The 27770-nt window shown below is 41.2% G+C and overlaps 2 protein-coding genes across 3 annotated transcripts; one reads left to right on the top strand and one right to left on the bottom strand.

Annotated features, from left to right (window-relative positions):
* Window positions 1-284: 284 nt before the first annotated feature.
* Window positions 285-22784, bottom strand: LOC146967275 (protein phosphatase 1 regulatory subunit 1B-like). 2 transcript variants are annotated; one of them, XM_085761248.1, is made up of 6 exons: window positions 22704-22784; window positions 10907-11045; window positions 4445-4528; window positions 3488-3563; window positions 1769-1882; window positions 285-1675 (listed from the first exon to the last, which is right to left on the bottom strand). In XM_085761248.1, exons 1-6 carry the CDS (start codon window positions 22730-22732, stop codon window positions 1539-1541), a joined length of 579 nt encoding a protein of 192 aa, XP_085617374.1. In that variant the 5' UTR covers window positions 22733-22784; the 3' UTR covers window positions 285-1538. The 2 variants fall into 2 exon arrangements, with proteins under 2 accessions (XP_085617374.1, XP_085617375.1); XM_085761249.1 differs by lacking the exon at window positions 22704-22784 and adding an exon at window positions 11245-11275.
* Window positions 16734-21110, top strand: neurod2 (neuronal differentiation 2). Its single transcript, XM_085761247.1, has 2 exons — window positions 16734-17681; window positions 19594-21110. Exon 2 carries the CDS (start codon window positions 19607-19609, stop codon window positions 20693-20695), a length of 1089 nt encoding a protein of 362 aa, XP_085617373.1. The 5' UTR covers window positions 16734-17681; window positions 19594-19606; the 3' UTR covers window positions 20696-21110.
* Window positions 22785-27770: the final 4986 nt, after the last annotated feature.

Genomic DNA, 27770 nt, shown 5'->3' with positions numbered 1-27770 from the left:
TTTGGATAAAGATAAATACATGACCCAAAAAGTTGTTTTGAAAGGTTTTTTTTTTTTTTTTTTTTTTTTTTGGACTTTTCTAATCTTGAGGGATATTCAATGTGAAAAAAACTAAACTGACATTTTATATTCTTGTTTATTCTCTGGCCTCTTTGAAACAACTGCAACCATTTTGAGGAACATATACTGACATTAAAAAAAAATGTTCACCAACTTTTCCAGTGGGCCTAAAGTAACACAGAAATTGCGCACCACGTTGTGTCTGAATTCGTCATCACCAACACCAACACCAGCAGGCCATTAAAACAGTTTTATTAGCAACCGACACAAAACATAATTTATATACAGGATCATGAACGAACCTTCATGCTCATCATGAATATAGTCGTTTTGAAAATATAGTTTGACTTTCAGCTCCTACCTACAGTACCACGCTGTCTTTGTTAACCTGTAGGGATCATGCTTGCTAATCACCTTGTTACAAATATGAAACCAGTAAAACGGTGCTGCATTATCACAATTAGCCGGATTAGTTTGACATGATTTAATCTGGTCTGCCCTGCATGGCTGAGGCTGTAGCTGTGCTCCAATCACCTGTAATCAGACTCAAACCTTAGAAGCAGCCGCGTATGACCCAGGTTAAGCTTTTATTAGGTCTGACTTTAAACCTTTTCACACTGTAATATATTGTGTATAAAACTGTACATCATTTTATTGTGTATCATATCTATACAGTATAGGATGCTAATCCTGGATCTTACTCACAAGATCTGCCCACAACCTCATCACGTCCTTAAAACAACACTGCTTCTCTGCTGCTGCAACAACACTACACTGCCATAACACAACAGATAAAACAGAATTGCTAAACTGTATATTTGCACATATGGTAATTTGTGGTGCATATTAATTGTCCCCCTGTATAATATGGAGGTTCTGTCCTAAACTGTGTGCACCTTGTGCTACTTCTGATTGTTCTTGGTGTGTGTGTGTGTTTCAGCACCAGCATGGTGCAATGACCTGTACAGTATGTGCACTTAGCAGATAAATGTAATTCCGAATCTGACGCTTAACATGAGGACCATTTTATGGAAAACTTGGCATAATAGAGTAAGCATCAGATGAACACATGTTGATGTATTGAATGCTAGTGAAAAACACATGTATTTGCAAGAGGAAACACTGCACTTGTTAGCAGTTCTCATGTTTCTTGTGCAGTGTCCTTGGCTGACTGGAATTTAGCTCTGGCTTCCTTGGCGATGACTTAATTTCCTTCACAAAGTCTCGGGTTAAATTTTTCCCTCATAACCTGCTCATTAACATTCTGGCCTTTCTCGATGCCCATCTCCTCTCCTCTCTCTCTCTCTCTCTCTCTTTCTTTTCCACATTCAACATTCTTGTCGCATGCATGCACACACTCACAGATCTCATGTAACACACACGCTCTCACGCATACACCCATGCATGCCCACACATGTGCTATGCAAGTCAGTTCCTCCTCACTAATGCTTTGTCTTCATCAGAGCAATCTTCTTTTGTCATTCTCCCTTTCCGCCCTCTCGTTCTTTGGCCTCCTCCTCCTCGTCTCCGTGGTGATGGCTGAGATCAACGCTCACTGTTGAAATGTCTGACGGAGCGCACTGATCCCTGAGCGGTCTGCTTTTTCCTCTTAGATCTGACAAGAAAGATATTTCTGAATTGTAGCCGATCTTCTGTGTACGTGTATGTGGCACTATAGTGTAAGACAGAGAAATCCAGCCCTACCCACCTGTAGCTGAGTCTGTCCGCTGGCTCTTTTTCTCACCTTCCTCCTCTTCCTCTGCAGATGAAGGGTCCTCTTTGTCCAGTGAGGCCAGGTGGGCCTGAGCCATCTTCTGGACAGCTGGAAAAACGAACCGATATATCGAAAGAGAAGCTGAGTTTACACCTTTAATGGACGTGATGGTTGAATAAATGGAGGGAAATGGGAGGAGGAATATCAATAGCGCCTTCATTTATGTTTCTGGTATTATCACAGGGTTCCTACACATTTTACATTTCCAAATTCCATACTTTTTTCCCAGACCCTAATTTCCAGACTTCTCGGTAAAAAAAATCAAATAATTTGTGATATATGAGTAAATAGTTGTGCATTATATTTAAAAAATCATGCAATTAATCATTTGTTTTCATTATTCTGAATGTGTATGCCATTATGTAACCAAATAATTTCCAGGAGATTGTAGCTATAGGTAGCCTACAATAGCACATACAAAAATAATTAACCCAGATAACTTCAGATAAGACCAAACCCAGATACGTAAGTATTAAGATAAATATATTTCCATACAATAATTTCCATTTTTCATACTTTTCCAGACCTGGAAATGTATAAAATCAAATTCCATACTTTCCCATACTTTCCATACTTGCATAGGAACCCTGTTATCATGATCAGTCATTTCCTCTGTCATTGACCTCCTTTGTAGAACTTCTATCCACTTATATATACTGTATATATACATATATAATATTTTCTTCAAAACCAAATGTTGGTAGAACCTCAAATAGACCAATTCTTCTTTGTTCAAAACACCAGTGGTTGTGTACATGTAATGTTTGCTTTGAGTAACTACACACAACACTGATGTCTTGATCTGTAGGCTACATCACCACAAGTTCCTCTTGGTATATAATACAATGGCATTAGAAAATTCAAGGTTTTAATGAGCTGAAGTGACAGGAAAATTACATGTCATAATTATCACTAATCAAATGATAGTAAAGCAACATGTACAGTATGGATCATCGTCTGATATTGCGTCGCACCTCAGTTGTATACACGCATTAACTGTGTTTCACTAGATCAACTCACATGGTCACATGCTTTGAGTCGGCTCATTTTAGGCTGTGATAATATGTGTGGCTGATGATATTTGGTATCCTCTCTTATGAAATAAGAGAGTGCTGTTACATAAGAATATGCAGGTATGTCATCATAGTGTAAAATGCTATGTGTTGCTCAGATAAAATTTCAGTAAAACACCACACATACAGTATTATGAGAAACAACAATCATGATTGCAAAGGTCAAATCCATAATTCCAAAGAAACAGAATATAAAACATAATATATTATGTGTTCATAGGAAATAGTAATATTTTAGTGTGACTATGGGCATATCTGTTAGTGTGTGTGTGTGTGTGTGTGTGTGTGAGACTATATTGCAGCTGTGTGCCCATCCCATAATCCAGGATGATCCAGAACAGACTCACAGCTGTCTCTGCTCCTAATCTCACACAACGCACACATTGACACACATGGAGACACACACACAAACACACACCTCTCACTGTGTTTTTTTGGATACGCACGTATTCCAAACAGATATAGACCGCATGGAAAAGGCAGAATTAGCCCTCCCAAATTCTCCCTTTTTTTGTGTCACTCACTGGTTACGTAAATTAATAATGGGAGACACCGACTCTGGAGACAGCAGGGAACTTACCTTTGAGCGACGGAGGCTGGTAGGTAGACGCGTGAACCAGTTTGGCTTTCAAGGCTCCATTTTCCCCCAGAACCCACTGCAAAACATCCAGATCAGGGCTTACAGATCATGGACATACAGTATGTACAGCATGATGATGTGCTATGTATATAGGTCAGTCATGTCAGTTGTGTTTCTTTAAAATATTGTTCACTGGCCCACAGTGTTATAGCCTCAGATACAATGGGGAAAAAAAACAGTAAGTATGTGATCCCCTGCTGATTGCTCCCCACAAAGAAATGGATGGTCTAAAATCCAGAAATAATATCATAACATAAAGGTTATAAATTCATTTACATTTGATCAAGTGAAATAAGGGCAAAAAATCAGCAGGGGATCATCATCAAATACTTATTTTCCTCAATATACATCACGAAATATAGTAGATTGTTATTGGCATGTACAGTAGTAGGATGGCAGAAAAGAGCACACATTCCTTGATGGGAGTCTGACATAAAAGTAAACTCACTGCAGAAAAATGTATTACTAACACTGAGACATGTTTTCAATATAAAGGAATGCTCCACCAGATCTGAATAGTTTTTTTCCTAAGGCCATACAATCCCTGAACCAGAAGCACTGATGCGCTTTTGCCATTGCACTGTTATTTTTAGGCTATTTATATATTTTTATACATTTTAGTTACATAGTTATTTTTCCTGCTGGCCAGAATGGTTGTGTATGTTGTTTTGTGTATATATATTTGTTTACATTTGTTGACGCCGAGGCCACTGGCAGCATTTCCAACAATTCTCTACTAAGACTACACAAAATCGCATCCCTTACTCAAAATACACCTGTCCTGTCTTTATGTCCTGAGGTACTGAGACTACTTTTACAGAGAGGACTGGTATCTTTTATTCCTCTAAAAATCACGGGACTTTTAATTTGAAAACCACTGCACAGCAGCTGATTTACCTGATGTGGGCCGCTGTCTTCGTCCGGTGAAGGTGGATCTGTCAGTCTGAAGAGCGTAGCTGGTGTTGGCCTCCGACGTCGAATCTTCACACAGAGAAAAAGAGAAAGAGAGAAAGAGAGTGACTCAGTTTGTGTGAAACCATGATCTGTGAGAATTTGCATAGTTAATGTGTGCGTGTTATATACGACACCCTTGCAGAAATAAATATCTGATCCCCAGATACAGATGAGCCGTGCAGTTCACAACTACAGTATCGTGTCACACTTGACACTGTGTTTACTGAGTTTTTTTCTACCACAACTATGCATTACATTATATAACGACATTCATGAGATTGTTGTCCAGATTGTGTGTGAATGAGGATTACATCTTGTCTACTGGATTACTTAAATTTCCTTTCTATTTTCCTGCATGTTTCCATCACTTGGCTGTAATTTAGAGAGGTTTTTCAATTCTGCAGCCCACTGTGTGATTTCACCATGTTCTAGTTAAACCCCCTTTAACAATCCGAAATCACACTGTGGAGTAATTGCTCCGTAGCCTTCAGTGATTGGCTGGCACTAAAATTAACATATAGCAGAGTTTAGATGACTTGTGTTAAGTGTCATTTCAGCTCTCTGCATGTTGCTCGCGCTGTACTTTTCTTCTGCTGTTATAATGAGTAGGATTTGATGCCACCATTAAAAAAGCACTCTGAATCTGAATTCCTGCAGATTCATCATCTTCCTTTATTCTCTCTCTGAAGCAGAGTGAGTCACACAAAGAAGTGGTTATGCAACAGATGAAATGTGACTTCAGTATCTCAGATAACTTTGTGTGCTATTATTTATTTATTTATTTTTAAAACAGCTGCACAACACATCTTGCCCATGATGTCATTCAAAATATTATACGTAATGTAGTTATTCATGGTGAATTCATGTGTCCAATTCCTCCTACAATGAACATACAGACTCGGGCCACACGATGTGCTGTGTATTCATTGATTTTTTTTCATTTCAGACGGACATTCTGTACATTCTTCGACTTTTTTTTTTTCAAATTAAGATTTAAAAAACTAAATACATCATCTCTGGCAAGAATTGAATAGACTCAAATGTATAAAATCAGCTCCAAGTCAACCATCATGATGATAATAAAATAATATACACGTAAGACACAGGTGGGGGAGATTGTGTATGTTTTCTTAGTACTTTTTCTTTAAATACTAACTCGCTAAAAGGACTCATTCTACCATAAATTCAGATCAGAAAACAGTTTCTAGAGTGTTTGAAGCTTCAGTCTGGAGTGTGAAGACACCTATCAGACATTACGGTTTATTTAGAGATGCACACAATACATGGATATAGTTAGAGAGTCACACAAAAGCATTGAACAAACTGCAAAACCTGATTTTTTGAAAGCATTTGTCAGAGAAAACACACTGGCATACTGTTTCTGAACTCACAGCAGCAATACGCAGCAGTGAAAATATTATAATCATCTGCACCTGTTTCTTTGGTTTTAAGTCCAGACTACACCAACCTTGGATTACGCCTGTGAAAACACAAACAGCCATAAAACACATTCTTCTGGCCGACGAAGGTGTTATGATACGTACAATACATTCATCACCCTCTCTATTTTGTAACATGTTATGTTAATAAGACTGTTGTTAGATGCTTGTGGCCGCCAAAGCAAGCCATTCACACACAGCCGAGAGTGTAGGCATGAAATGTGTGGGCAGCTTTCGCTTTGGAGTAACTCTCACTGCTTTGGCCTCACACTGTGTGCTGGACTCATACATATTCACTCGCTTAGAATTAAGCACACTGCCATTGTTTCCTGCACTTGTGTGAAAGCCTTTTCAGACACGCTGACCTTTTCTAAGTGTTTCATCAACACCGCAGCCAGGAGGTCAAGCACCTGCACGGAACGTAGTATTATCATCATCAAGGCCTTGTTGTGCATGTCTGAAATACCTGTTAAATATCAGTGTGGTTGCACTGGACACTGATTTGATCCTCTTGAATGGGTTTGTATGCAACCTACTCAACGGTAGAAATCAGTTCCTATTGAGGATTTGTTATTATTATCATTGTTAAAGGGATAGTTCACCCAAAATTCAAATTTCACTCATTATCTACTCACCCTCATGTCGACTAAGAGCTGTGAGAATTTTCAGAGTCCTCCGTGCCTTCTCTGAGTTACGGGGGGTCCGCGCAGCAGTATTTGTCCATATAATGGTTGTCAATGGATACCAACTTTCTTCGTCCAAAAAGACACACCAAAAAACATCCAAATACCTCCATACTGCTCGTCTGTAATGTCCCTCTTGTATTGAAGCCCGACATGAGAAATTGTTCCACCGGTCAGTGCAAATCACGCGAGATTTGCAATGACACAGGAAGAGCAGTGAACTGAGACACTGGGAGCTTCCGCTACAAACAAGCTTAAAATATAGACTTATTTAATTTTTTTCGGAACAATTTCTCATGTTGGGGCTTCAATACAAGAGGGACATTACAGACGAGCAGTATGGAGGTATTTGGATGTTTTTTGGTGTGTCTTTTTGGACGAAGAAAGTTGGTATCCATTCACAACCATTATATGGACAAATACTGCTGCGCGGACCCCCCGTAACTCAGAGAAGACACGGATAACTCTGAAAATTCTCACAGCCCTTAGTTGACATGAGGGTGAGTAGATAATGAGTGAAATTTGAATTTTGGGTGAACTATCCCTTTAAACAGATGCATTTTACTGGGCCAGTAAAGATTTAATTGATCCAGTTTTTCTTGGAGTAAGAGCAAACAAAAGATTGAATGAGACATGCCTTCGAGACTAATTTGGCAATGAACACAAAATATTTTAAGCTATTTTTACAAGTTAAGGGATGACAGAAACATTTTGGGTGATTCTCTATTCTCTAATTGCGAACGCTCCACAAAAACGTGTGAACATAGCCAAAGAGGTCATATCATATTTGGTGCAAACCAATCATAGAACAACATGCCAGTGAGAGTGAGGACATCTGGACCAGACTCTCTAAGCCAACTGTATGTGTTTATAAATGTTTCTGCTCTGATTTCCTGGAGTGTTTTTTATTTCCTGTTTGAGACCTATCCAGCTAAATTAGAAATACAGTGAATTCAGCCATGAAGTAGTAGTAGCACCGGATCTAAGCATCATCCTCACATACTGAATCATTAATCCCCACCCCCTCCACACACATCTCATTTTTGGTATGGAGGATGACCTTCATGGTTACCTAACGTTGACCTTCAATGCATCAACTGGGGGTTTATAATGCACAATTACATCACTGTGTGGGTACAGTGTCCTTAGGAGACCTTGATACAGAAATAACCTGTCCATTTTACAATCAAGACCCCCATCCAGTGATGCTGTGCTCATGCAATGCTTTCAATTTATTCTGGGAATAATCCTGTGTCAAGCTTGATTTGACAACGACACATTCAATAAAAGATAAATCAAACCCACCACTGCCATTTGACCTTTTGTTTTCCATTGCTTGATCTGAACCTTTATTCAACCCAATGACTCGAATGGAAACACAATCCTGTGGCAGAAGAGGCCTGAGCTCTAGACACACACATATACGATACTTCATTACATTATTCAGAGGCAATCATCTGTCTCCCTCGCAAACCACCAAGACTTTTGGACCTGGTCACTGTGTCCAGTTTTCCTGCCTGAGCACAGAGCAAGTTGACTTTGTTGAATAAGATCCTCCTGGAGTTTAGAGCTCTTGGCTGCGCTGTGGCGAAAATGTGTTCTTGGCATGAGCTGTCTCTGCCCTTGATTCAGGCCTCAGTCCTCCACAGCTAATCTCTTTGGTTTTAATCACTCATCTCCTTGGCTAATGATGTTTTCTCTCCCTTTCCTTTTCTTACTCATCTTCTCTGAGATATCTTTCTTTTATACTCTTCCCTATTGTCCTTCTCGGCTCAGCTCCTTTTTATTCTTTCCTACCCCACTCTTTCTTCTTATCTCTCTACCTGTTTTTCTTTTTCCGTGCTTGCGTTTGCCATTTGAATGCTAATGTTATGGCTATGTCTTGGAAATGTTGTACACAAGCACTTGGCTGGCCACACCGTATATTAGCCCTTATAGACAGCATAGACTCTGCTGGTCCCAACTTAGTCACTATGAGTGGACAGCATCGTCAGCCTTTTTTTCACAAGGGTAACACAAGGACGAGATCCTCCTGGGCAAATCTTGCAGAGCTGTGCGTATGAGAGGGTTTTAATTTTGACGACCAACTTGGTGCTTGATGAACAGCAGCTTTGCAGAGTCTTGCGCAGTCACGCTTGGGTAAATAATTCATCAAATCCGCATGAATCTAAGCACTGGTACATTGCAAGTGAGGTGGTAAAGTGAACCCCTTCCCAGAGGCAACTGCGTTTGTTTTGTTTTTTTAGTCTAAGAGGGGTGCTAGCTGGTTCAGACATGTCTCGAGTGCAGCTGAGTCTCACCCCAGATGACACGGCCATTAGGCGATTTTTCTAATCACCATGGTGCCGCTTGCACTGCTGGGAAACAGTGGTCAGCTAGAAAATAAGAAGGGAGGAGAAAGATTCTCATGCAGGCAGCTGGGAAAATGGATTATAAAAATGATTTTGCAGCTGAATGACTTTATCCCCCTCAGCTGGAATTCAAGCATCTTCAACTTTGCAGAATTTCTTATTTCCTGTACATTGCAACAACCAAAGTTAGGGGTCAGCTGGCGGCTATAAGACGACACATCTTATTATGACGTGTGACCCTTGTAACCTTTTGCGTGTATTACCAGGAAATGCTGCTGCTCTTACTCTCATTAGATCCACAGTGGGAGATTTGAAGTAATCTCACTCAGTCCTATAAGCCGGCAAATTGCCAGAGCATCTTATAGGAAAACTGACTTGTTTCCATGTGAAGCCGCCAATAAGCATTGAACAAAGTGGGATTCATGTGGGAGAACAGAGGGATATCTACAGTAATGAGCAGCACTAGTGGTGTGAACCTTTTCTGGATCATCTGAGTATAATTATCATAAAAAGTTGTTGTTTTAACTTAAACAGGGTTCAGAGGAGTTTCTGATGGAATATGTTTAGATTTTCAAGACCTGTGGGGGCTGCTTAGAAAAGCAAATGAAGGACTAGAAAGGGTAAAGAAAGTAGTCCAAAGCCCAAGAGACTCCAAGTTGGGTTGTAAACAACAGATGTGTGAGAAATATTCGAGTGCCTAGACATTACAGATTTATTAGTTTATTTTTGCATTCCAGTCTGAAGCAAGCTTTCCAGACAGATGCCCAATGAAATCTTCCAAATCCTCTGCTGGGGAAGAATCAAGATTTCTGTCATTGCACTTGGGCGCCAATGCGATTTCCCCCAGGGGAGCAGACTGCCATTAAAAAACTAGTGTCTCGTCTCTTAAAAGGAAAGGGAAAAGAAAAAGCCATTGAATCACTTTACTTAGATGTTATCTGCTGGGAGGGCTGGGGTGGGGGGTGGGGGTCCAGAGGGTATCTCAGTCTTAGATGACCTTTATGGGCTGTTGCCAGATGTAATAGCTGTGCTCCCATATACTGCACAGGCCAACATTATTCCTGTTCACACTGCACTATTTCACCAACATAGTTTCTGTCTGACCATGTCAGCACGTTCACCTGCGTTTTGCTTTGGCATGACTCAGCATAAGCCAGAGAAATCAGACTTGTGCATTGTGTGTTTTACATAATGCGACCCCCCCACTCCTATGTACTTCTAATATATGACTAACATGACATCCAGACCCCTGACATTTTTCCCTCACAGATGTGGGAAGGGCATTATTACTCAGGGACATAATCTCATTTTTAATACTACTAACAGAGTGCTTTATCCCTCACTTCCTCATCTTCCTCCTCCTCCTCCTCCAATCCTTTTGAAGGACAGAGATGCCTCATCACTTTTTAAGGGCTCCAAAAAACTGAGGCTGCACAGCTCAGCTTAATCCCAGTGCTGCCCCGTACCCTCCTGCTGCTGCTGCTGCTGCTGCCCACTGAGTCCTAATACGCAACATCAAAATACAGACTTCTGCAAAGTCGTGCTGCTAGACTGGTTATGTAACTGTCTGTCAACCTCAGTGGTAAGCAATAAGGCCTGACGCTTCAGATGCCACAGAAGAGGGCAACACTCACAGTTACAAGTCGTGATTGAACTTTTCTGGCAAGTGTGTGTCACACTCCACACTTTTACACACACTGCCAGGAGGGAGCAGCAGCAGCTACTAGCAGTCTAGAAGAAAGGGGGCACTCTGCATTTGAATGGTAACCTATAAAAGTCGTGTTGTGTTATGTTTAGATGAGTTTAGGCTGCAATTTAAAAAAAAACTGCTGATCCTCGCAGGTTTTGACCTCATTCCTCCACACCTCCCCCTCTCCCACCACCATCATCCTCCTCCTAATGTAGGTTACACACATTAGCCTACGCTCTCACCATCTCCACCTGTCGCGGGTCCAGCTGGGTGGGCACGGAGGAAGGCACGGAGAACTGGATCTTCCTCCTGGCGTCCTTGTCTTCCTCTCGCTCCATCACCTCCGTGTCTGCGGGGAGCAGCGGGTCCATGGCATCCAGCCTGGCACCGCCACAGCCGAGCGCACAGATGTCCACGCAAAAAAAAAAAGAAAAAGAAAAAAGAAAAAAAAAAGTCACTTGCGATTTAACTGCCTCTGTAATCGACGCGACTCCTCTAACGCCACAAACTGCAAAAGAAAAAAGAAAAAAGAAATAACTGTGAGTGTGTTTTTAAAAGCTATTAAGTGTAAATGACTCACAGCATTCTTCTGTCCCAGCAGATCTAGTTGGACTCCTGGGTTGCATTTGTCAGCTTTGCCTGTGTCCTCCTCTCTCACGCCTCTTTCTCCCTCCCTCCCTCTCCCCATCTCCCTCTCTCTCTCCCTCTCACTCCCTCTCGCACACACACAACACATACACACTCGCATCATTTAGCGCGTCTCTCGCTCCCACCGTGACTGTACAGTGTCGGAACCGCGTCGACCGCAGTTCAAAAGTGGCCCAGAAAGCAATTCCTCTTGAGATATGGGCTTAAAATAAGGCGCTTCAAAAAAAACTGCCGTGATGCCTTCAATGTCACACGAGTTCAAGACGAACTCTTTGAAAGCTCAAGATATTCATAATGACATTTTACTGGGAGTAAAGTTGAAAAAGTGGTGAGTAGCCTAAATATATAAAATGATACTGAAGAAGAAAAAAAATCAATAAAACATGACCTCAATTACAGACTGATTGGGCCAAGCAAGTGTTATTCTTAAAAAAATATATCCAGACACATCATCGTTGGCTGTTTGTGATCTTGGCACAAATGAACTGCATTTGCAGATTGTATTTCATGTAGCTCCAGTATTTGAGGATTAGGAAATAGCAGATCCATTTTCATTTCTGTCAATCACTTTGCAATTGCAAGGTACTGTATATTGCACATGCACTCTGTGGTCATTTGTGCTCTCATATTGTCATGAGGGGCTGTTGTCTACTGTATAGCCCTACAGGCAATCAATGGGACCACTCACTCCTCTGGTTGATTGTAAAACATATTCTAGATTCACTTTCATCATCAAATAAACCTGAAGTCCATCAGAATAATAATTTGTTTTACTGTAATACAGAGTCAAATATTGAACTGCTGCATCCCCAGTGGCTCCCAAGGCTATCTGATATACTATAGTATAAGAGGTAGTCAGTTGGGAAATTCATCACCATGGAAACAGTTTCTCTTCAGTGAGTTGAGTGTTGGCAGTGCAGCCAGTGCTGTCTCTCTGTGTTTGTGTTGGTGTGTGCTCTAGAGTAAGTTTGAGTAGAGTAGAGAAGAGAAGAGAGGCAGTTTGAGTATGAGTGTGCAAATCATATGCAAATGTATAACCAAAACATACAGGAAGAGAGAGAGATAAAGAGAACTTCAATTCACTTTACAGTTGGATCACAATAATGCATTGAACTGACAGTAGCATACAGACTCTTCCATAAAACTTCAGTAAACTTTACGCACATTGGTAAGGTAAGGTAAGAAAAGTTAAGTTAAGATAAGGTAAGGTAAGGTAAGGTAAGGTAAGGTAAGGTAAGGTAAGGTAAGGTAAGGTAAGGTAAGATGGGGTAAGGTAAGACAAGATAAGGTAAGATAAGATAAGATAAAATGGGGTAAGATAAGATAAGGTAAGGTTAGGTAAAGTAAGGTAAGGTAAGATGGGGTAGCCTAAGGTAAGGTAATGTTAGGTAAGACAAGGTAAGGTAAGGTAAGATAAGGTAAGTTAAGTTAAGATAAGGTAGGGTAAGGTAAGGTAGGTCAGAGGATATGTATGTATGTATGGTATGGTAGTGAATGATTAGGCAAAATAAGACATGGGAAAGTTTAGAATGGAAATGCAAGTTATGCTAAGGTGGGTATACCTTAAGAAACTTAATGCAACATATAGTAAAACAAAAAACTCTGCGAAACATGTCTAGAATCACATGTTGAATGAGTGATACCTCCATACTGCTTGTCTGTAATGTCCCTCTTGTATTGAAGCCCTGACATGAGAAATTGTTCCGAAAAAAAATTAAATAAGTCTAGAATTTAAGCTTGTTTGTAGCGGAAGCTCCCAGTGTCTCAGTTCACTGCTCTTCCTGTGTCAGTGCACTGACCGGCGGAACAGTTTCTCATGTCGGAGCTTCAATACAGGAGGGACATTACAGACGAGCAGCATGGAGGTATTTGGATGTTTTTTGGTGTGTCTTTTTGAACGAAGAAAAGTGAGCACCATTCACAACCATTATATGGACAAATACTGCTGCGCAGACCCCCCCCGTAACTCCGAGAAGGCACGGAGGACTCTAAAACTTCTCCCAGCCCTTAGTCGACATGAGGGTGAGTAGATAATGAGTGAAATTTGAATTCTGGACGAAACTTAATGCAACATATAGTAACACAAAACTCCATGAAACATGTCTAGAATCACATGGTGAATGAGAAACAGAGTGATAATAATGGGGATTTAAAAAAAAAAAACAGGTCTAAAAACAAGGATAAAACCCGTCAGTGGTTTCAGTAATAACTCAGGTATCAGGTAGGCTACTTTAACCCTCTTGTGATGGAACAGACCAGTTATTTGAAGGTCATTGATTTCAGGTTGTGCGTTGGGTCATTTTAGCACAGATTTCCTGAATATGCACTGTCAGCTGTCTGACTTTGCTGCAAGTCCAGTCCTATCAAATTACACTCTTTGTTATTATCTGATAAAACAGAAACTTAAGTTTGCTCTTAACTCCATTAAAGGTGGGCCTTCTTGAGAAGTACATCCTGTGTTGTAGCCTAGAACAAAGATTTTTGAAATGGACCCACCATGTGAGTGACCTATATTTATATGGATACCAAGATATTTATCAGTTGATTTATGGACACATTAGGTATGAGTCTTGGACTGTGAGTGGTATAATAATGCATCTTGGCTCCTGTGTGGTGAGCTGGAAATGGCAGCATCACCTGAGAGTTTAGAGATAATGAAAGGATTTGCATACATCTGCTTCTATTTACTGTGTGTAATAAATGAGATTGAAGAGTATTAAAAGCTGAGCAAAGAAAAATAAAGAGTCAACGTGGTGGGAGACAGGGAGGAGAGGTGACATAAGGACGTACAGAGAACATAAAATACCAGGCAACAAGTCTGCAAAGGAGGAGAGAAGCAAGTTTCACACATTCTTACCGGACTAACTGTTCATTTTTCTTGCGGCTTAGTATATGCTTCTTCTCAGCTTTCACACAGCTTGGTGTGGAGATGAAGCAGATCATCCTGCGACCAGGGGCTCCCACGTTTTGATCCCAGTTCCTGCGAGCCCACCAGTCCGCCCTGTGCTGAAGTGAACTTGAGAAAGACTCTGGATCTCTGCCAGCTCCAGGGAGAATCGCTGCTGACAGCAAACTCAGACCTGCTGGGAGAGGTCTTCAGAGGAAAAAAGTTAAAACTTCCACCTTGGATATTTAAACACAGGCCATCTGTGGCTCAGTTCACTTTCACTTCAACTGTTGACCTTGAAAAATGAACATATGGGCTTGTTGTGAGCATTTGCAACACCGCGTCGAGGTGTGATATACTGTAGGACTCCTAATGTTGAAAACAGGATGTATTTTCAATGAAAGGGAGAGAAGGTTTATGTAAATGAAAATACACAACATCCCTGGATACAATCAATCACTCAGATGGCATCCAGCAGCACAGACCTGCTGAGAAATAATCTATAGGATTATAGTATTACAACCACCATTCATCCAAAAGATGAATGTATTTTAACCATTAGCATAACTATCAATCATGCAGTCTACCACAGTGTCTTGGCTCATACCACCACAAGGTGGAGCCAGTCCACTTACAATATTCCCTTATGACTAAACGTTGCATTTAATAGTAACAGACATCTACTGTATATGATCACTGCAAAATATTCTGGGAAGGGTTAATATGTAATCATTTTATGATTTATTTTTGTTTTGAAAAAAAAATCAAATAACAACTCATCTGACAGGTAAATAATCAAAAAATAAGTGGCATACAGAACAAAGTTAAACATGCGGGCAAAGTGCAGTATCTGTAAAAATGCCAAACTGAGAAATATAGCTTTTTGTGTTTTTTATTGTCAGGTTTAAGCATCAAATTATGAATAACTACCAAGTCTATAATTGATTAGATAAAGGTGGATTGAATTAAATTTATTTTTTAGTTTGTCTTTCTGACCAATTTTGACTGTTTTATGGCAGATACTGCACTTTTGCCTTGGTTTTGGTGCAGATACTGCACTTTGTCTTGGTATTAGCTACAGATACGGCACTTTGCCTTGGTTTTTTTACTCCAATGGAATTATAAAGTAAATTATAGGGAGTACAGTACTCTTTGCAGATACTGCACTTTGCCTTGGTTTCCCAGTGCTCTTTTTGATGGACAGCAAAATAAAAAGCCCACTATCAAATTCTACCAGATTGAAGAGAATATGCCACACTTTTGATTGGTTAAAGGCAGTATTCACATGACAACAATCAAGATTCGCTATGTGGAAGATGGGACATATTTTGGTTGTCATATTCTATTGACTCTAAGCAAGGCAAGGCAATTTTAGAGAATGGGTATGCTACAAAAATCCTTACTCCACATCCTGTAAAAGGAACTACTGTAATTTCTATTTCTCAGTCTTGCACCAGCCTGTTATAACCAGTAGATGTCGCCCACATGTTGCCTGAGAAATCACATGAAATGAGAACTGGCTGCTCCTGGGAACCTAATCACACAGTTGAGTGATAATGTGCTGAGAATTGCTTTTATATATAAAAAAAATCCAAGCCTTAAACATAATGAGATCAAGTTTAGGTTTGATGGTTGTTTTTAAACCTCAAACCTCCTTTCGATCTTTCTCACTTCAATCAAAAAAAACTAAACACCAACTCATATGAAACAATACCACAAACCAGATTTCCCTGGATTTGAAAGCAGTCGCTCTTTGGTTGCTACTAAATTTTAACTATAAATTTAGGAAGGAACTGCATAGTGATTTGTTGCAGAAAACATAAATCATAAAGAAAACCTTAAAATTAGAGGGCAAATTAATCATCATCATCATTATTTTATCGGACAACATCTTCACTTCTTTGTTTTTCATACATGAATTTAACATGCATAATTGCAGGAAATGCATTTGCGTCTTTATTGTTGTTACACTTTGGAAATGTACATGACCTATGGAGATGAAGGGTCATTAATGCATCACCTATAATCTGGAATCTGTGGTCAAAATGTCACATTCAGATTAAAGTCTGATTCACAGTGGTCAAAAAGACAATGTGGACTCATTTTGACCACTCTCTTCTACATCCCTGTCTCTGGGACACCATGTTGGGCTATGACCTTGGCTTTAGGTCTTCGTGTGAGGATGGGAGAGAGGAAATGTTGCCATTCTCTTCCCATTCAAGCATTTTTCTTTTTTTTTTTTTTTGGTTGTTTCACTGAAAACAGAGAAACTGCGCAGGGACAGTCTGTGTCCAACAAACTGTAGCCCGGTGGTAATGACAAGCACTGCTCCCTCTTCCCCTCTGTCTCTTTCACTCTTATTCCTCCCTCTCTTTCTCTCACTCTTTCTTGTCTTGCCCCATCTTCTGGCCCCTCTCTGCAATCTGTGCCTCTGCCACCTTTGGCATCAGCCCGCCCACAGGCACCTGTGCCAAGCCTGGCAACCCAAACCAAGACGCTCTGCTTAGCTCAGTTCAAATGACTCGTTTAGGCAATTGCACCCTGACTCTGATCTTTATGGCGGGTCCTCTATTTATCCCAGGCCTTTTTGTGGACCCATGCAGCAGCGTTAACTGTCTATATTTCTTGCTGTTGTAAACTTGGCCTTTCCTTATGATATTTCTATAGGGATTTACAGTTATTTAGCTGATCCCTTTAGCCTATTTATCACTAAAACATTTAATTAATTTTCCCATAGGGCTTATCTGGATTATTTGTAGCTTTATGCATCCGTTTTTTTCTTATCCAACAAAATCATTAGCCTATAAATAATCCTATAACAATCCAGTTGGAGGATTTTCGTTTCTGCTGTAGCCTAAAATTTGAATGATATCACTGTAAATGTATTATTACGGGATTACTATAATTATTTCTCATAAAGGGATTGTTTTCCTAAACCTTCTATATGAGATTAACCCCGTTTTTTTCCCAAAGATGGAGGCTAACAGAAGCGGTTTGAATCCAGTGCGGTTTTTTTTTTTTGTGCCATTCACTCCTTATTCCATTTTCTCTTTCAGCTCAGTGACAGATGGCGAGTCCCTCTCCCCCAGGGGAAGCCAGTCTCTGTGAATGCGGCCGCATGTCAATCACCGGCTCTCATGTGATGGCTCTTGCCAATGACGTGCCAGCCATATGGGCCTGGCATCAGAGCTGGTATGTAACCCATCCAGTCCTGCCTCTGACGTGCCACACGGCTCCCTCCACGCGTTTGGGCTGGGGATAGCAGCAGCAGCATCAGCAGCAGCAGCAGCAGCATCAGCAGCAGTATAGAGACAGAGCAGGGTGGCAGAGGAGGAGAGAGAGGTGTGAGAGCTCAACTATACACAGCAGCGCCTGCCTCGCCTGCACAAGCATCCGTGCAGGGCGTGTGGATGTGATGCCCACCCGGAGAGAGATGGTGTAAACAAACCCGCTTCGCCCCGTCACTGAGCCCCACCACGGAGGTAAGGCTACACGCACATTTCCAACACAATTACACCACATACAGATACAGATCTAGGTTTGTGTTTGTCTTTGTGTTGATGCCTGTTCTGTTAGTGTTTCACTTACAGACATCAGGGACAGTCTATAATTGTATGCGTTTAATCTGTTTAAGAATAAGGGACTATTTCTCTTCGCAGGCGACGCGCTCAAAGAGGTTTTTTTTTAATCCCTTCAGGCTCTTTATCGATGGTTTTGTCGTTGACATTGATTCACTAACGTTTTAATTTGACTTGATAGCCTAATTTTATATAAATCCATATTCATCCCTATGTCTGGCGCCTTTTATTGCCACTTGCACTGGGTCACTTTAGAAAAACAGAGCCGGACATTGTATTTTATAATGTTTTATTTGTGTGTACGCGCACGCTCGTGTATGTGAGTGCGAGTGTGTGTGCGTGTGTGTATGTGAAAAAGAGTGCATGCATGCATGTGCGTGTGTGTGTGTATGTGTGTGTGTGTGCGCACGACGCGCTTCAGAGCACCGTGGGGGTTGAATTCTCCGTAGAGATACACAGGCTAATTGACAAGGTATTGGTTGGCATTAATTACATTGTGCTTACAAGATTAGAAAAAAAATACGTCCTCCTACGGCCTCCACGCGCACAGCTGAGCCCAGAATACTGGGAAATATGATGGGATGGGATTATACCTTTTAAATTAAACTAGTCTATTTAGGGGGGGGATCACTGGTCAACAAGACACCGTGGATTTGAACCGGAAAACGCACCAAAAGAACCCTAAAATGTGATGTTAAAACATGGCATTTTAGCTTTCTATCAATATATTTTAATTAAAGAAATCAAAGGCGCCAGTGAAATTAAAAAGATCTTGATTACTGAATCTCCTGTTCCTCAAACATGAGTTTGAGCAAAGGAAAACGTCAGGTGACATTTAATCTGTGGCCTGCGTGAACTTGAGTGGTTTCCAATATGAGATTCTGATCCTGCACGTTTCAATATTATGATTTCTGAAATGTCTCTTAACTGAATTATGTGTATTAGATAATTAAAGAGGTTTAGCTGTATAGGGGCTCTATAAAATAAAACTTAATGGACAGAGGTAGAAATGTTTGGGAGTGTATATAGTGTCCAGTGTATAAAGCCCCCGACCCCTGTGCTGGAATTCCTCCAGGTTGGTAATTTATAGGACGGGGGAGGGACCGCACCCTTAATGCGTCCCTGGGGGGCAGCACCGCTCCCTGTGCCGGACTGCTAGAGGGGACAGACCGAGGCTCATGTGGAGGCCGAGGCCGGTGGCCCATGCAGACTGTTGCTGCACTCCATTAAAAATGATCAGATTTTACTACAGGATATTTCAAACAACATGCTCTACAATCTACAAAAAAATCTACAATATTTATACATTTAAAGGCCCAAATATATGAAGAAAGTTCAGTTTAACAGCATATGAATTATCCGGATCCTCATCAGACTTATGATTAAAACTGTTATTTCAATAATTCCTCCGGTGACAAAATATTTGTATTCAGTATTTCCTATCTTGGTCCTATCTTGGTTCACTTATTGGACCATCATTATTCCCCAGGGGATGAAAGGGATGTCAGTGTCTTGTGCATATGTACAGTTAATATTTAACCAGGTTATAGGCGGAAATTGAAGGAAAAAAACTGCAGTATGTTTATAATAAGAGGGATGAATTTCTGACTTGGCCTTAAAATTTAAACACAGAATGAAACCACACACACACTTTGAATGGTGCATTAAACTTTAACGGAATAATCTGTTGTTTCCCTCTGGACAACCTGGGCTCTTGTGGGATGTCTCGCTCCCCCCTGCACCTACAGGCGCGTGAACAGCAGCAGGAGATGCAGAACAGTAGATCTGATTGAAGTGTTGCTTGTCTCTCTTGCAGGTTGCTTGCCACAATGTTGAGCCGTCTGTTCAGCGAGGTGCTGCCGGACGTCCAGAGGCTCGCGGCCGACTGGGTGGAGGACAACGAGAGCGAGGACTGCAAGGCCAATAAGGACGATGAGCACGAGCGCTGTCACCTGGGGGATGACAACCTGGACGGGCCGCTGGAGGGAAGCAGCCGCGCGGAGTCCGAGATGGCCGGGGACGACGATGACGACGACGACGACGATGAGGCGGAGGAGGAAGAGTGCGAAGATGAGAACAGCGGAGACAAGCCCAAGAAGCGCGGCCCAAAGAAACGCAAAATGACACCGGCGCGCGCGGAGCGCTCCAAAGTGCGTCGGACCAAGGCGAACGCGAGGGAGCGCACGCGCATGCACGACTTGAATTCCGCGCTGGACAATCTGCGCAAAGTGGTGCCCTGCTACTCCAAAACCCAGAAACTGTCCAAGATCGAGACTCTGCGGCTGGCCAAGAACTACATCCTAGCTCTCGGGGAGATTTTACGCAACGGGAAGCGTCCAGATGTGGTGGCCTACGTGCAGATGTTGTGCAAGGGCCTGTCCCAGCCCACCACCAACCTGGTGGCGGGCTGCCTGCAGCTCAACACCAGGAACTTCCTGACTGAACCGTGCTCAGACGGAGCGCGCTTCCACATGCCCAGCTCTCCGTTCTCCGTGCACCCCTACTCCTACCGCTGCTCGCGCCTCTCCAGCCCGCACTACCAGCCCGGCGCCGGCGCGCTCAACCTGCGGAGCCACGCGTACGGACCCGGGTACGAGGCCGCGTACCCGCCGGGAGGGACCTCTCCTGACTACAGCAGCCCGGACTACGAAGGCCAGCACAGCCCGCCCGTGTGCCTGAACAGCGGTCTGTCCGGGAGGCAGCAGGAGTCCTCGGAGACAGACAGGAACTATCACTACTCTATGCATTACTCCGGACTGACCACGTCTCGACCCGGCCACAGCTTACCTTTTGGGCCCTCGAGTGCGCGCAGTGGCGGTGCTGCGCATTCGGAAAACATTCCACCTTTCCACGACGTGCACTTGCACCACGACAGGGCTCCTCAGTACGAGGATCTCAACGCTTTTTTCCACAACTGAGCCGGTGCACTGCGGCCCAGTCAGTCAGCAGGCTCATTGACCTTCTATTGACAATCCTATAACGTGTAATATTGTTTTGGAAAACGAAGAAGTGTCTCTGAAAGGATGAGAGCTGGAAGTGATGGAGAGAGTCCTCTGATTTCCTTCTGTATTCTACTGATGTCATCCCTATACTGTTGTACATCCTATCACAGTGTGTCCACTATTATCCTGTATGCAGAACGAGTGCAATTGACATAAACGATGTATAGGCCCACGAGAAACATGTTATGACACGAACAACAGAAATAAAAAATGTTTTATAATTGTCTGAAATGATGGAATTTATCATGTGAGCATCAATTATGTTTCCCGGAAATAATCTTAGAATAAAAGTGTTGAAAATACAAAACATAAAAGCCTCCACTTAAATTAATAACCTCATTTGAAATAATATGAGTATAATTCTTTTCCATCTTTTCAGGGATCCTATTTATCTTTAAGACATACAGGCATGTCAAACATAATTACGTTCAGTTGTACTACTTTATTTATCTGTTTATATTTTCTACCAAACATTAAAAGCGTTTTTCAGATGTTTATGTCATAGAATAGGCTACATGTCGACTGTGCAGCCTGTCTGTCATAAAAGTAATTTTGGTTCTCTGGTAAAACTAGACAGTTTTAATTCTAATGTTCTGTCTCATGCACAAATGTAAAAGCTCTCTCATTTCAGTCTTTTTTACTATTTTTTAGAATTTAACAAAGACTGGCAACAAAACTGGTGATGACACACAAAACATTTAATAGCAAATTATTTAAGATGAGATTGACTGTGGTTATGAATAAATAATTTTGGCCTGTTGCATCTAAACAGCTGAATAATATTGTGAGGGGCAACTGGTTTAGACCTGTCATTTTGCTAATGAGAGTAATCATTTCAAAATAAATCTGACAAAATGCCTTTACTTTGATAATCCAAGTAAATCCTGGATATTGGGCAGTGAAGATATAGAATTTAAACAAACAAATTAAAGTTATATTATATGAAATTATATAAATGTACTGATATAAATGAAAAGTAAAAATACACCAACTATCACATACTTGTGAGGGGGAAAAACATTGTTTTGACTAAACCAAACAGACACGGCCTTGCTGCTCCCATAATAGATCAGTTTGGATGAAATGACTCTAGTTTAGTGAGAGTGAGATACCGCGCATATTAATCATATAAACCTGATGTGAAAAGACTTGGTTATTATTAAATAACAAGTGAGAATAAACAAACATGCTCCATAAAAACCTGCCAACGACAGTCTATACGTTGAAAGTCTATTAATATTCCATATCTTTTAATGAGTGAACTGTCAGTAGGCACATTAAATATTTTTCTGTTTATATCCCTGTTTTAATAGAACATGTGCTCAGCAAACCACACCACAATAAGCCTGAATGAGGTCTCAGAGATCAATAGAGGCTTAAAGCCCAATCAAAAAGCAATGGGACACTTAACAGTGTGTTTCTGACTCTAAGCTTTCAGACATAGTCGATAATGTTAATGATGAAGAGTGAGAAAAAGGCCACAGTTTTAACCACAGCAACAAGACATGGGAGAAAAGTGCCAAGACTTGATATTCTTTATGAATGAAGTGTAGTTTTTTTTAGAAGATAGTGAATGAGTTTGTTTACACAGTTTGCACAGTTGAGGTGGAGCTGAGTCTGGTCACAGCAGGTGAGTGTGTTTTAGAAGACAATTAAATACAGGACCTCCACAGGAATACATTTAACTATATAATTATGTTTTTTGTCTGATCCAAAATAAATAAATAAATAAATGAATAAAAATAAAAGATTTGTTGCAAAACCTGTTTTAACTGGAGAGAAAATAACCTTAAAATACAAAACACACCTTGATCCAAATGGACACAATAGGTTTTCCCGGTTTAGAGACCGTTTGAATATTTGCAATGATGGTTTGAGCTTATGGCTACCTCACATTTCTCAAATCAATAGTGGAGCCCAGTACCGTGTTTGGACCACTGCCCTGGGTCCCATATGTTGTTGCAGACATCCAGGGGAAATCAGCACCGGGCACTGCAGGGTGGAAGCTGTCCCATCCAACGCTGACCCATGCAGGACAAAAACAGAGCAGGAGACATGTCAGCAAATTCTACAAGGAAATATAAAAATGTAAATTTATTACAGTAACAGGATTTTTTTTTTCTTTACATTTTTCAATTTGATTTAATTTTTTTGCCAATAAGGCCTATTTGAGTCATCACATCAGTGGAAGAGCTGCAGGTGCAAAATCAGGTGAATCAATGGCCCGTTGGTTTGAAATGAAGAAGCCCAGGGATGGCACCATGAACACACACACATTTGCACATACAAACACACTCTCTCCCTCTCTCTCTCTCACACACACTCACCCCACAGATGATAAATTTGAAAAGCTGGTGTAGGCTAATGATGGGAAAGGCTGCCATTTTTATAATCATCAAAGACAAACAAACACAAAGCTGCTTTTTTTTTTTACCTATCACCAACCTTGTATACTTTTATTTTGAAAGACACTTCTCAAATGAGCCGTTTGCTCCTCTGCAGCATTAACAGGAAATCTTTCATCATTTCCTATTAAACATTCATGGTCTACAATTATCCTTTTCTTTTCTTGTTATTCTCTGTTTATAAACTCAAAAATAAAAATTAAGTTTTAAATTAAGTCTGCTTATCTTGAATATAGTAGCTACTGTGGCCCAATTAAAAAAAAAAACGTTAATTATTTAGAGACAACTGCGAATTTATTTCTTTAGCCTAATATAATTTATTTATATATAATTGTGCATCATTTTTACGGGCCTTTATAGACACTTTGCTTTAGTAAAAGTCTTGAGGTTTGACGTTTTTCTCTACAGATGGACAATTGCTTACTTTTAAAGAATGTAAATAATCACAAACGAAAAATCTCTGAACACTTGTATGAGTGGTGCAATGATCAAAAGCGAGAGGAGCCTTTTAAAAACTGGAACATTTGGGCAGCTATATACTATAATAAAACGTATATGATGCATACAGTAAATAGTGAGAATGGTCTTTTGGTGTTCCGGGTGGGGGATTAGTCTACTTTAGTGTCTCTCTTGTCCCGGGTGAAGGGCAGGCCTCGGAGGGCAAGGTGAGAGACACGTTTCTGGTTTTATTTCGGCTCTAACCTCTCACTTAGCCTGTGGAGCTTTTAGTGAGGAGGGGCGGCGGCTGGCAGAGGATTTGATGGCGGAGCTGCGGTGCCAAGTCGCTAAATGTCTGAGCACCAGTAACGCCAGAGACCAGTAAAGCCCACCCGAGCCCACCACCACCACCACCACCACCACCAGCCCCGCTGCCAGCTGCGCCACGTGGCAGCCAGGCGGCCCCTGCCAAAGTGGCCCTTGTGGGAGGGACCCAGTATTTCTTTCCTAATTCACTCAGCATCTGTTCATTATTCTCCGCCGGTAAAGGAGGCTGGCTGAGGGTCCACGTGCCCCAAACAAAAAGAGACACGTCCGCGAGGTCAAGCACTTTTTTTTTTCGCACGAGACTGCAGGAAAAACCAGATAGGCTAATGCGCGAGAGAGACTGGCCGGACATTACCACAGGGTTAAAGAGGTGGTTTTAAACTCCTGCTGTAACTGGAGTAGTTCACCTTCACGCTCCACTTAGAAAAGTATTTTATCCAAACTATCCTGTTATTATTTATATTATTATTAGCCTAGGCCTGTTATTATTAACATTTATTGGCCAATTAACCTTTCAATATAATTAATTAAACGCATTAGCTACGTAATAATTATGATTAAGTCGCTTTAATGATTGATATAATGTATTTTAATCAATAACACACAAGGATGCCACAGTTCAACAGATAACATCGACATGTACTAACACGGCCATTCTAAATATCTGTGACAAATGGGCTCAACTGTCCTGACTAAAGTCCATAAAATCAATTATCTGGGATCCTGTTCGAGATTAATTGTTTAAATGAGTGTTTATAAAACACCATGCAATTACTGTGATGAAATAATCCCGCACAGAACTCACGCTGAACTGCTTTAAAACCGATCAGCTGATCCGCAAAAAACTCGCATGCAGCCGCATCACAGCAAACACGACACAAAGTAGGCCCAGGCCCTACTGTACATAAATCTCCATCTGGAGAGTTTTTACTCCCATTTATCAGATTAGGTAAACATTTATTGGATTCATTATTGTGGGATTAATCTGGAAAAATATTTCATTGGACTAATCAGTGTCATAATTATGACACAGAGTGGTTTGTTGTGCGGGAGAGGGCAGTGATAGAGGCAGGGGGTGGAAATAAACCAGCCTCAAAACAGAAATTTAAATATTAAAAGATGAGTGATAATATCCCTGCAGAGAGAGTGTGTGTTGTGTGTGTGTGTGTGTGAGGCAGGAAAAATCTCCATGATGCATATGCAACATGCTTTATTTGTCACTTACGCCCCTTTTTTTTTGAGCAGAGGGCACAAAAACAAAAAACACCATTTAGATGAGCTTGTCTGGCTGCACATGGAGCTAAATTTGGGAGTCACCTCCACCACACTGGGCACCGGCAGCCACTGCATCATGCTCGCCCACCTTGCACCCTCCCACCATTACCACCCTGCCAGCCCGCGCGCCACGCCCAGCCCTGTGAAAAGAGACGAAGCTGGCATGGGGCGCAAAATTCCACTGCATCTGTGGAAACAATGGTAGTGGTGTGTGCATGCATGCATTTGTGCATGTGTGTGTATGTAATTGTGTATAGCCTACTACCTGAGTGTCCATCTGTGCCTCTGTATAACTGTCTATGTGTGTTACATACATGATGAGGGTGTGAAAGTAACTAGGTAACAGTTTTTTCTTTTTGGCTATAAAACATGCATACACACAAACGCACGCACGCACACACAGACACACACACACACCAAAACCAAACCACTCACAGACTTGCTGTCGAGTATAAAAGCACACAGAGCCCATGAGTGAGGATTTGTCATGTTTGATGTGTGTGTTTGCCCCAAGTGTGTGTGTGCAGTATACAGTCTGTGTTGTGCATGATAGGGTATAGAGGTTGTTGTCACTCTGCACAGATGGTGGGAGTGTTTTTTTTATTTTTTTATTTATTTTTTTTGGGGGGGAGTAGGGGTGAGGGAGAGGGGGGGGGAGAGGAAAAGGGAAAGGAGAGGCGAGGAGGAGGGTTGCATCTCTGATGCTGCCATGCCACGGTCACGCGGGCAGCAGTAATTGGCCTCCATATTGAGGGGTTTTGCGGTGCTGCGGGGTGGGCAAACTCCCAGCTGGACCTGTCAGATGGTATTCAATCCAGCTCATTGCCCTCGCTTCTCTGCTCCTTTCTCCTCTCTTTCCCTCTGTCTCCACTTCTTCTCTGGCATGTTTGCTTCTTTTTGTCCCCCCCCCACCCTCACCCCACCCCACTCCACTCCTCCTCTCGCTGCCCTTTTACCCATCTTCGCCATCTCTGATTCATCCCACACACAAACTTACACTAAACTCCCTCTTTTCTTTAATCACACACTTAGCACTTTTTTTTTCCACGTCTCCCTCCCAGTATATCACTTTTTTCCTCACCTTTCTCATCTCTTTACTTTACTTCCCGCCAGTTTTTCTCACTCATGATGGAACATGGTCACTTCTATCTAACACGTTCAACTTCTTATAAAGTACATCACACCCTCCTCGCCTTGCTTCTTTATCGCTGGTCACCCACAGGCACTCACTCATAAATACGAGCTCATCCAAAGACATGCAGATCCCTGGTTCCCACCACTACGATTGTGTCTAACTCAGAAAAAGCTCGGACTTTGATACTCATCATCACTCCAGAAAAGGTTTTACTGCTTGAGCCTGATGTAGTTAAGAGTCTTTTTTTGCTACATACTGGTGTAGGTCAAGTTAGAGGTTGAGAAAACAGCTGGTGCATTTTTTTTCACATAAGTATTTAACATGTAATCGTTTTAACTAAGAGGACATCAGGTGAGAAAACTTGGGGTTATATTATGACAAAACAGTGCTGCATGAGATTAAATATATTTACCTTATACTATAATTATTAGATTTGTAAAAAAAAAAGAAAAAAAAAAAAAGAAGAATATCTCTCCAGGCCTGCTGCTAATATATAAGTCGCTTATCATGACTTTAAGGATGGTGCTTGTCCAGTGTAACAAGAGGTGATAGTGCAGAGATTAAATAAGTTATTGGTGTCTGTGAGTTTAAATCGTCTCCCTAGGTGGAAATGCAAAAACAATACACAACTCTGTAAAAGCTTCATCGCTGCTGCCAACACGTTTCAATCCGATGATTTCCGAATATGGAGCAAAAACGTGGAGAAAACAAAAAGCCAAGCACTTGTTCACAGGTGTGTCTTTATGCTCCAACTCTCGGGGGAGTTCCCTTGTAAGAATTTGATTGAGAAGTAAGCGAGAAAAATGAAAAACAGCAAATGTTCAAATTGGTAACAGGATGATTATGTGAAAATTGGATTTCACTTTTCTTCCTAGAGGGGTTTTTTCTGAGAGAAGAACATCTCTACGAGTTAGAATATGGTGCAACTACGAGAGAGAGACCTGATTGTAGATACAGTATAACATGTATGTACGTTGCCCCAGATGTGTAGATTTCATGTTAAGTTCAGAGAAATACACCCATGCAGGCCACTGTCCATATGTTTCCACAATGTCTCAGCCACAGGGGAGAAACTAGTGCATATTTAATTGGAACAATACAATCTTTCATAGCAAAATCTACTGCTGCATAGAGCGTTATTTGGCTAATACTGTAGGATATGATTGGGTCAGTAACCGCTCACAATTTAGGGTGAGTTGAGCGGCAAAGATAAAACACGGCACAAAATGAACATAACTAAAGATAAGAAAGAATTAGAGAGATCATTGTTGCAATATTACAGAATGGGTGCTGAATGCAGTAGTAAATCATCAAGTAGCTTTTATGAATAGAAATGTGATTTAAAAAAAAAAAAATAGAAAATCTAAATAAAGGTTAACAAACTGAAAATAACACTTTTTTTCTGCATCGA

Source organism: Trachurus japonicus, chromosome 19 (assembly GCF_045865225.1).
Source record: "Trachurus japonicus isolate A0001 chromosome 19, Traja_1.0".
NCBI classification, from domain to species: Eukaryota; Metazoa; Chordata; class Actinopteri; order Carangiformes; family Carangidae; genus Trachurus; species Trachurus japonicus.
This window is presented reverse-complemented; position numbering and strand designations above follow the sequence as displayed.

Coding starts and splice junctions, on each gene's coding strand:
- neurod2 (XM_085761247.1), top strand. CDS start 19,607: ATGTTGAGCCGTCTGTTCAGCGAGGTGCTGCCGGACGTCCAGAGGCTC.
- LOC146967275 (XM_085761248.1), bottom strand. CDS start 22,732: ATGGGACCCAGGGCAGTGGTCCAAACACG. Junction 11,046..22,703: donor AGGGCAGTGGTCCAAACACG/GTACTGGGCTCC, acceptor TGGCGGTGCCAG/GCTGGATGCCATGGACCCGC. Junction 1,676..1,768: donor GCGGACAGACTCAGCTACAG/GTGGGTAGGGCT, acceptor CTTTCTTGTCAG/ATCTAAGAGGAAAAAGCAGA.